The sequence below is a fragment of the Mandrillus leucophaeus genome, unplaced genomic scaffold (assembly GCF_000951045.1).
Source record: "Mandrillus leucophaeus isolate KB7577 unplaced genomic scaffold, Mleu.le_1.0 Scaffold730, whole genome shotgun sequence".
NCBI classification, from domain to species: Eukaryota; Metazoa; Chordata; class Mammalia; order Primates; family Cercopithecidae; genus Mandrillus; species Mandrillus leucophaeus.
In genome coordinates, this window is record NW_012107920.1 from 1,916,321 (window position 1) to 1,926,993 (window position 10,673).

At 47.9% G+C, this 10,673-nt stretch overlaps 1 protein-coding gene across 2 annotated transcripts in view; it reads left to right on the forward strand.

Annotated features, from left to right (window-relative positions):
• The window catches only part of FOXA1 (forkhead box A1), an 8,811-nt gene extending 3,421 nt beyond the window's left edge, over window positions 1-5,390 (forward strand). The window contains exons 2-3 of one of the 2 annotated variants that reach the window (XM_011965642.1): window positions 588-690; window positions 2,250-5,390. In XM_011965642.1, coding sequence (XP_011821032.1) covers window positions 2,277-3,590 — 1,314 coding nt within the window. In that variant the 5' untranslated portion in view covers window positions 588-690; window positions 2,250-2,276 and the 3' untranslated portion in view covers window positions 3,591-5,390. Of the gene's footprint in view, window positions 1-503; window positions 691-2,249 lie in introns of those variants that run through there. The other variant, XM_011965641.1, reaches the window with a different exon arrangement.
• The last annotated feature ends 5,283 nt before the right edge of the window (window positions 5,391-10,673 follow it).

Genomic DNA, 10,673 nt, shown 5'->3' on the forward strand with positions numbered 1-10,673 from the left:
CGGTGTGGTCCCGGCCGGGCCTTGGCCGGGCCTGGAAGCGGGACCTGCTGCCCTGCTCTGTCCCGACTCTAGCAGCCGGAGAGGGAGTTTTAGGAAACTCCGGGCTTTGAAAACAGCGGCCCTGGGAAGCACTTGCCTCTTCCCAGCAGCGAGCGGGAGCAGGAGCCGGGCCCGGGGTGCCGCGGGCGGGCGAACGCTGGCGCGAGTTGGAAGCAACTCTGAGAAAGCCGGAGCATACCCGCAAGGCGACCTCTTCGTCCCGCCGTTTAATCCGCAGACGTCTTCTGATTAAAGCGCTCTGCCGCCAAGTTGGGTGTCTCAATAATGAAACGATTTCTAAATTTTATAAAACTTGTTCTTCAAAAGCCCTATGTGGGGAGAAGTGTGCGCCGCCTTCTCTAAAACCGCTGGGTGGCGCTAGTGCGACCAGAATCTTCTTCAGAACTCCGGGCCGAGAACCTGTTTCTCTTCATTGTCCCCTTGGTGGCACGTTCATGGGGGTTATTTTTACAATGTGCACAAAAGGATTACAGGGAAAACCAGGTACAGGGAGGACTAGCACCTATTAAAAGTATTTTTCTGGAAACAGCTGGCTATTACCCCCCAAAAGTTTAATTACCATTATTGAAAACGCGTATTGGAACTGCCTTGGATAATCTTGGGAAGAGGGAAAGAAAATAAAGCCCCAAGGTAAAAAAAGAATTTTAAGACGTGGACAGAAAAATATAGAATCACGTAATATTTTGATGGTAACTAACTTATTTAGATTTATATATTCACAAGTTTACCTCTGAGTTTATTTGCATACCATAGTTTACTGGGTGTTCCTATTTAAATCTATTTGTTCTCATGTTTTCAAACTGAGTCATACTTGCTGATGAAAATAAACTTAAGGACATCATTATTCCTTATTAAATTATCAGAGGAGTGCTTTTTAATATGCCTAGGTTCTGTATGTTTAAAATACTGTACCGAATGCATTCCCACATTGCTATTGATCAGGATTTTCGCTTGCTGATGATTTTAAAAGCAGCTCGGAGGTCTTCCAGAGATTTAATTCTGACGCAGTCATCTCGACCCTACCATTCAACTGAGACCCCTAGCGAAAGTACTTTCTAACATATTAAAGCTGAGAATTAGGAAATACAATAGCATTAAGAGAAAATAGGTAGAATTTGCTTTTTGAATTTTAAATTATTCAAGACTACTCACGGAATTTCAAAGCCGGGCATTGAAATCATCAGCAGCAACATCAGTATGTGGAAAAAAAAAAGATTTATTTTGACAAACTGTGTCACCAGTATTTTTAAATAGGGGACGGTGAAGTGGTGACAAAATTAATGCGAGTTTCTAAATAGCTTGCAGAGGTGTACATGCAAAGTCACGTTAAAATAAAATGCATATAGCACATTGAGATTATTATGGCACCCCCTCCCAGCCCTTTCTGTTATGGATGTACTTTTAGTTTGATTTTTCCAAAACTTATTTAACTTCTGAGTTTGCTTCCCTTTTTAACATTACAGTTGCTACAAGCAGGTAGAAAACACTACTTCTAAATACAATAAAAAGCAGAAAGTCACCATAAGCAAAAACTCCTAGGACAATAAAGCCACTTGTTAGGAAATAAATGATTCAGGGGGTCCCATGTCCATAGGTGATTTGCTCTATCAGGGAGTTTCATTAACAGTCCGCTGTAACAACCGAAACCGCTGTGCGGTCAGCCAGGCCTGCAGACTCAGGCGAGGAGGGCACAGAGCTGGTGCCCTGTGGCCCGCTCAGTGGGCCTGTGACGCGGAACCCATTGCACCCTTAGGGTGAAGTGAATAAGCAGAGGGTCAGAGATTAATTCTATTTTCGGAGTTTTAAAGACATTTCCCCCCAAAGAGCGCTTTGCCGAGGCTGGCTGGGGTGGAGACTTGGAGACCGCCTAGCGTGGGTGGAGGAGGCGATGAGGGGGCCCTGGAAGCCAGCCCCTGAGCCTGGCGTGTAAGGCGATTACACATCTTCCTGGGGACATATTTTCTGTGAGCGCTTATCTTTCATGCCTGTCGCGCTAGGATTTTCCCCCTACCGTGCAAGACATCTTTGCTTGGTCTGGGGAGGGCGCTTAGCCGTTTGCCCTGGGTGGGGGTGTCCCGTGTTCTGCAGAAGTGCTCTGCACTTGCCCCCGGATTAACTCCCGGCCGGCCGCCCTCCTGTGCCCACCACTAACCCCGCCCTCCGGGGCTTCTTCGCTGTCTCCGCTCCAGGCCTATTCCTCCGTCCCGGTCAGCAACATGAACTCAGGCCTGGGCTCCATGAACTCCATGAACACCTACATGACCATGAACACCATGACCACGAGCGGCAACATGACCCCGGCGTCCTTCAACATGTCCTATGCCAACCCGGGCCTAGGGGCCGGCCTGAGTCCCGGCGCCGTAGCCGGCATGCCCGGGGGCTCGGCGGGCGCCATGAACAGCATGACTGCGGCCGGCGTGACGGCCATGGGTACGGCGCTGAGCCCGGGCGGTATGGGCGCCATGGGCGCGCAGCAGGCGGCCTCCATGAATGGCCTGGGCCCCTACGCGGCCGCCATGAACCAGTGCATGAGCCCCATGGCGTACGCGCCGTCCAACCTGGGCCGCAGCCGCGCGGGCGGCGGCGGCGACGCCAAGACGTTCAAGCGCAGTTACCCGCACGCCAAGCCGCCCTACTCGTACATCTCGCTCATCACCATGGCCATCCAGCAGGCGCCCAGCAAGATGCTCACGCTGAGCGAGATTTACCAGTGGATCATGGACCTCTTCCCCTATTACCGGCAGAACCAGCAGCGTTGGCAGAACTCCATCCGCCACTCGCTGTCCTTCAATGACTGCTTCGTCAAGGTGGCGCGCTCCCCGGACAAGCCGGGCAAGGGCTCCTACTGGACGCTGCACCCGGACTCCGGCAACATGTTCGAGAACGGCTGCTACTTGCGCCGCCAGAAGCGCTTCAAGTGCGAGAAGCAGCCGGGGGCCGGCGGCGGGGGCGGGAGCGGGGGCGGCGGCGCCAAGGGCGGCCCTGAGAGCCGCAAGGACCCCTCTGGCGCCTCTAACCCCAGCGCCGACTCGCCCCTCCATCGGGGCGTGCATGGGAAGGCCGGCCAGCTAGAGGGCGCGCCGGCCCCCGGGCCCGCCGCCAGCCCCCAGACTCTGGACCACAGTGGGGCGACGGCGACAGGGGGCGCCTCGGAGTTGAAGACACCAGCGTCCTCATCTGCGCCCCCCATAAGCTCTGGGCCCGGGGGGCTGGCCTCTGTGCCCCCCTCTCACCCGGCACACGGCCTGGCACCCCACGAGTCCCAGCTGCATCTGAAAGGGGACCCCCACTACTCCTTCAACCACCCGTTCTCCATCAACAACCTCATGTCCTCCTCGGAGCAGCAGCATAAGCTGGACTTCAAGGCATACGAGCAGGCACTGCAGTACTCGCCTTACGGCTCTACGTTGCCCACCAGCCTGCCTCTAGGTAGCGCCTCGGTGACCACCAGGAGCCCCATCGAGCCCTCAGCCCTGGAGCCGGCGTACTACCAAGGTGTGTATTCCAGACCCGTCCTAAACACTTCCTAGCTCCCGGGACTGGGGGGTTTGTCAGGCACAGCCATGCTGGTAGCAAGAGAGAAAATCAACAGCAAACAAAACCACACAAACCAAACCGACAACAGCATAATAAAATCCCAACAACTATTTTTATTTCCTTTTTCATACACAACCTTCCCCCCAGTGCAAAAGACTGTTACTTTATTATTGTATTCAAAATTCATTGTGTATATTACTACAAAGACAACCCCAAACCAATTTTTTTCCTGCGAAGTTCAATGATCCACAAGTGTATATATGAAATTCTCCTCCTCCTTTGCCCCCCTCTCTTTCTTCCCTCTTTCCCCTCCAGACATTCTAGTTTGTGGAGGGTTATTTAAAAAAAACAAAAAAGGAAGATGCTCAAGTTTATAAAATATTTGTTTGTGCTTTTCCCCCCTCCTTACCTGACCCCCTACGAGTTTACAGGTCTGTGGCAATACTCTTAACCATAAGAATTGAAATGGTGAAGAAACAAGTATACACTAGAGGTTCTTAAAGTATTGAAAGACAATACTGCTGTTAGATAGCAAGACATAAACAGATTATAAACATCAGAGCCATTTGCTTTTCAGTTTACATTTCTGATACATGCAGATAGCAGATGTCTTTAAATGAAACACATGTATATTGTGTATGGACTTAATTATGCACATGCTCAGATGTGTAGACATCCTCCGTATATTTACATAACATATAGAGGTAATAGATAGGTGATATACATGATACATTCTCAAGAGCTGCTTGACCGAAAGTTACAAGGACCCCAACCCCTTTGTCTTCTCTACCTACAGACGGCCCTGGGAATCAATTCCTCAGGAATTGCCCTCAAGAACTCTGCTTCTTGCTTTGCAGAGTGCCATGGTCATGTCATTCTGAGGTCACATAACATATAAAATTAGTTTCTATGAGTGTATACCATTTAAAGAATATTTTTTCCAGAAAAAGGGAATATTACAATGTTGGAGGAGAGATAAGTTATAGGGAGCTGGATTTCAAAACGTGGTCCAAGATTAAAAAATCCTATTGATTGTGGCCATTTTAATCATTGCCATCGTGTGCTTGTTTCATCCAGTGTTATGCACTTTCCACAGTTGGACATGGTGTTAGTATAGCCAGACGGGTTTCATTATTATTTCTCTTTGCTTTCTCAATGTTAATTTATTGCATGGTTTATTCTTTTTCTTTACAGCTGAAATTGCTTTAAATGATGGTGAAAATTACAACTTAAATTGTTAATTTTTATCAATGTGATTGTAATTAAAAATATTTTGATTTAAATAACAAAAATAATACCAGATTTTAAGCCGTGGAAAATGTTCTTGATCATTTGCAATTAAGGACTTTAAATAAATCAAATGTTAACAAAAGAGGATTTCTGTTATTTTTCTTCACTTAATCCGAAGTGGATATTTCTAAATATGATATTTTTCAAATTCTAGAACTGAATATAAATGACAAAAATGAAAATAAAATTGTTTTGTCTATTATTATAATGAATTTATAGCTAGTAAAAGGGAGTGAAAGAAATTCAAGTAAAGTGTATAAATTGATTTAATATTCCAAGAATTGAGATTTTTAAGATTCTTTATTCCCAGTGATGTTTACTTCATTTTTTTTTTCCACACCGGCTTAAGCCTTCTGTGTTTCCTTTGAGCCTTTTCACTACAAAATCAAATATTAATTTAACTACCTTTCCTCCTTCCCCAATGTATCACTTTCCTTTATCTGAGAATTCTTCCAATGAAAATAAAATATCAGCTGTGGCTGATAGAATTAAGTTGTCTCCAACGGAGACTCCTGAACCCTCTTCTCATTAAAAGAGAAACAAAACTTAGCCATCAGGGTAGCTCTGGAGGAGGTGGGAGGAGGGGAGTTAATTCACTCTCGCAGGGGAAGCGTTGTGCCTACAGGACATTTTAGGGTAGCCGCTGTTTTGCATTTTGTGAAGTTATTTTTTAAATTTTGATTCAAAAATGTCGTTCCTAAGAACTTAAAGTTGATAATTTGTCTGACTTCTAAGGAGCTTTTAAATGCAACTTCACACCCCATAGTTGCTTGGGATCACAAAATCATTAATCTCCTTTGATAGCAGGCTCACTTTCCAGTCCACCTATTTCTTTGTAAGTCTTGTTCGGATTGACATCAACAATAACAACACCAGCTCAAGCAGAGGCCGGCCTGCCTGAGCTCTTGTGTATGAACTCCATCCTCACCAGGGCTTGAACTTGGACAGCCTTTACTTTGATCGCCCCACTCCACACCGCGGACAAGATAAAAAGAGCTGTGTGAGTCGCTTAATTATCGCGTAATTGCCTCCCCAGATGAGAGAAAGGGTGCCATGTAGCACTTGAGAAAAATCCAGAAATCCCAAACCCCCACTCACTTTAGTTAATGAAAGGAGGAGGGGAGGGAAATTACTGGTTTGAATAATTTCAGACCCTAATTTGGAGACCTCGTAAGGACATCAAAGTCCCAAAGAGAGGAAAAAGCTTCCAACCCCAACAGTTACTCATATTTACATAAGGTAAACAAATGTGGGCAAATTCAGCTTCCAAATGTAAGACAAAGGCGTGGGCTTGGGCCTCGGAATCCCGCCCCCACTGAATCTAAGATGTTTAACTTCTGTGCTGTCCTCTCTGCGCTGTTCCCTTTCTTGTTTTCAACGTATTAGAAACATCAGCGCCTTGCCTTCACCCCACCATTAAGTTGGCCTTAGCTCTTGCTCTCTTACTTGCCGGAGACATTTTCTAATTATGCGGGGGACGGGGCACTTTGGAGACCTGCCTCGGGAGCTGGGCCGCGAGGAGCCTGCAGACCCAGTCCCTGCCTCGTGGGCTTCTCGCAGTTCTCAGACCGCATACTTCGCCACCTCTGAGCGATGCGACCTGCCACCCGCGCGTTAGGACGCGCGCGGGTTGGCGGCCAGGACAGCTGGTTGCCAGGGAAGGCGGACAGAGAAGGACAGCAAACGTCTCGAGGTGACAAGTGCAGTTAGTTCTTCATTGTTTGAGCATTTTCCCCTCCTAGCGAATAAATCTCCTGTTGAGCCTGGGACCTAAAAGTCAACAAAGAAGGCCAGCCGCCTCGTTACGGCTCCTGCGGCCCCGGCTGCCCGCGTTGCTGCGGCTGCTCCCGCTGCGTAATCCCTTCCTCGGAAACCCGGACACACAAACGCCCGGGCGCCCGGGCTGGGGCGCCGCGCCCCTGGGCCAGAGGAAACCATCTGTGGTTCCCAGGGAGTGCGGAGACCCTCCCCGAGGGCGCCGCCTTCCTGCGACCCCCACCCCATCCCCTTTTCGTCCCGGTGTTTCCACATTTCTTCACCTCGCCAGCTCCCGAAGACCAGGGCCAGGAAGGGGTTGTTGACCGTCCCGCCGCGGTGCTCCCGCTCGCTGGACTTAGGAATTTCGCCCGAGATGGGGGAGGGGTCCCCAAGGAGGGGAGGGAGGGGGCGAAGAGGGGCGAGGAGGGAAAGCCTTCCTCCAGACCCAAGTGTACAGCTCCGGAGGTGCTCGGACCCACCAACGCCACCAAGCAAACACTTTTACAAAACAGAAAAAAAACAAATGTTTTGGGGGTGAGCGTAGGACAGGGTAGGGAAGCTGCAATTGTTACTCTCACCTTGCGTTTAGGAAGGGCAGGTGTGAAACATTTTTCAGGTGATAAAAAGAGAACCAAAGATAGGGAAGAAGAAAAGCTCACCAGTTCTATTCAGCAAAAACTAAACAACTCACAAGTGTTCGCAAGTAGAAGGCAGCTCCGTCCATTTTCTACATGATGGCTAATACAGTGTTTAAATCAAAGGCACAATTTAATTTCCATTGTTCCTTTGTGATCCCCCTCATAAAGGATAAACTGATTAGAATTATTAGGAAAGGAAGGATTAAAACAAACAAGATCCTAGTAAAGCTCCTAACCTCTGTTTTCATTTTCTGAAGGATAGATACCCAATTGATTTCACTGAAAGTATAAAAAACATTCTATTTCTCAAAGTCTAACCGATTTGAATGAGCCATAACAGAAAAGAAGTCCTGAAGTGATAAAAATGTAAGCCCTTGTTTTGGCATTTTAAAAAATTGGTCTGAATTCCACAAACATGCTTAAGTTTCTTTGCAAAAAACTGCTGAGATCAATACAAATTCCTTTCAATGCGGGCCAAAGTAGAAGACCTGTCGCCCAAATTAATTAACCTTTCCTAAAGATCAATTGGTTTTCTGTTGATTTAGCAGTAATATTGTAGAACATTTAGCTATAATGTTTTTTAATGTGATCCCTCAATGTCAACAGGAAAAAATTCGTTGAAAAACAAAATAGCTTAAGTAAGTTAATAGACATTTTATACATGTGTAAAAAATATTTTGCCTTCAAAAATTAAATACCAATTGTTTTTCTGAATTGTAATAAAGTGTGTTTTGCAACTAAATGGAGTTAAGAGCAGGCCTAATTACTCCAAGATAGTTATATGCAAAAAGGTGATTGTTTTAAAGATACCTAGAACTAAATAGGTAATCAAATTACACTGAAATATAAAAACAAAATTTTCTCAAACTAAAAGAATCATTAGAATCAATAGATTCTCATGAGAGTCAGAATGTAAGAAAATGAAATGAAAAAACGTGAATATTTCACAATCTTCCTGTTTATAAATAGAATCTATTTGGAAAGGTAAAGCATTTCTTAAAGTAGCAAGTTTTATTTTGCAAGTTTTATTTTCATCCACGATGCTAGTGTATCCAAATAATATTTAACAACAGATTACCTTAAACCTTACGTTTTTTCTTCCAAATAGTTAAGTTTGGGGGCATAATAGTTCCATTGTTTTTTCTCTTTTTAGCACCAGCCCAGCATGATTCTTTGAACTTTGGCCAGTTAGGACTGCAGCCCTCACCTTTTTGTTCTCCACCATCGTTTTACCAAGCAATCTGGGGCTGGAAAATACCCACGTCATTCAATTTTAACTTGTAAAATGCATGCATTTTCCTATTATAAACATTTTAAAACACCTGACAAGGGGGAAATCTTCACTTGCCACCTTTCTTTTTCTATTTAACTTCCTTATTTCTCCGATTATGTTAGCTGTGACTACAGTGTAAGAGTAAAGCGCATGATGAGAGTGAGCGCCCCTCCTCCTTGTAGCCCCGGGAAATAAGGAGCCCTCCTTTTTCTAGGTGCCACTCCGTGATCTTTTGGGGTTCTCTATGTTCCAGTCAACCTACAGGACAGAGGCAAGATATTCTCCCTCAAAATCCAGGAAGGAAAGGGCTTAAGTAGAATCGTGCTCGAACACATCAGAATCCAGGTGGAATGCGGGTCAAGTCACTGGCGAAGTCAGGTTAAGAACCAGGCCAGTGACACCAACGGCAGGCCTTACCCAGAATTTAAGTGTGAGGTTGCCTTGGTTTAACTTTTTACGTCTCTCAACTCCCCTTCAAGATTACACATTAGGGGCTTTTTCTTTTCTCTTCTTTCAATTTCTGAAACCAAGAAAAAAACAACCTGGAAATTCCCCCCAAAGCATTGCCTGGAAATAGAGAACAATGAATTAAATTGGAAACCTCCTTAGTCAACCCCCCCCCCCCCCCCCCCCCCCACAATACACACACACACCTTTATAAAGGAGTACATTTGTCACTCTTTTGCTTGCCTGCTCATATCCCGGGTCAGTTTTTTGGTTTCTCTCTCTTACGCCAAATAATTGTTTTAAAACACAAACAGTTTAATGAAAAGACTGTAAGGAGCTCTGCGGAGGTTTGTATCCTTTGTATATTTAATTTTAAGGGCCTATTATGCACGAGGGAGGAAGTAAGCGCCCGCCTAGTCCCGTGCTCCTGGAGAGCGGAATTTCTTTGCATGGTTCAGGTGACTGGGATATTACTGGAACGTTCCCCTAGCTCTGGGTCCCACCTGGGGGCTTTGTGCTTCACTACCACAGCCCAGCTATACACTGCGGCTCAACAGCGGCTCAACCCTGGGCGCCAACTCCCGCTGTGTCCTCCACCGCTTTTGGTAGGTGGAGGCGGATTCAGGAGCTCGAGCGGCAATGAGCCGTGTTGTAGCGCAGGGCCTCGTCCAGGTTTCCTCGCCTCTCCCTGGAGTCACACCGCCTTCTGCTGACACGCGCTTCCTTTGTGTCATGCTTGGCTAATATATTAATGGGGCGGATAACCCGGATCCTTAGCGGAGGGGAGGAGGGGGTTGGAGATGGGGAGGGCAGGGAAGGGAACCGAACAGCTCTGGTTGCTGACCCTTGGGCCAAAGAGCCCTGGGGCGGACCGGGAGTGGGGGAGCGAATCGAGGTGGGAAAAGTTCACATTGGGGGCACTGAAAGTAAACTTAAATGCCTGAAACAAGTTTTAGAAAAGGTGACCTGAAGCTAATGCTCGGTCCTGGGCACAAACCGCGCAGCCAGACGCGGCGGACGCCCGAGAAACTGTCCCTCCGGCGGAGCGGGCCGCGCGCCTGCAGCGAAGTGTCCGCTTCCCCTACCCAACTCCGGGCCGGGAGCTCCGCCGCGCTGCGCGATGTGCAGAGTCAAGGGTGAAAAGTCCTAACTATGTGTCGCACGAAGGCCCCTTGCCGAGTGCACACCTTCGCGGACTCAGACTCATTAAGCTCTAGTTGAGCCAGCTACCTTAGATGCTGGGTCCCAGTGCTTAAAAATAAAGACCAACCCGCTCCCTGCCCTCAAGGAGAAGCCAGCTTTTCCCACCCTCACCCCAAAGGGTTGTGCGGCCTCCCAGTCGGACTCATCAGCCACACAGGTGGATCTCCTGCGCTACGCCAGGTGAGCAGGAGGAACGGCAGACCCCTGGCCCGTGGCCTGAAGCCCAAGGATCCCCGCCGCTGGGTACTGGCCTCATTCCAGTCCCGGCCTCCCGGGCCAAGCCCCCTCCCCACCGGGCCCCAGGCCCCGCCCGCCAGACGGTGCCCGGGTGCCCTGAGACATATGCTGCCCGCAGGCCGCGCGGCCCGACGTAGTGCTCATTGCCGAGGCGGTTCTCAGCCCATCAAAAGCCAGAGCTTTCTTCAGCCTTATGGGCCGCGAGGTGAACAACAATGCCCGGGCCCCTT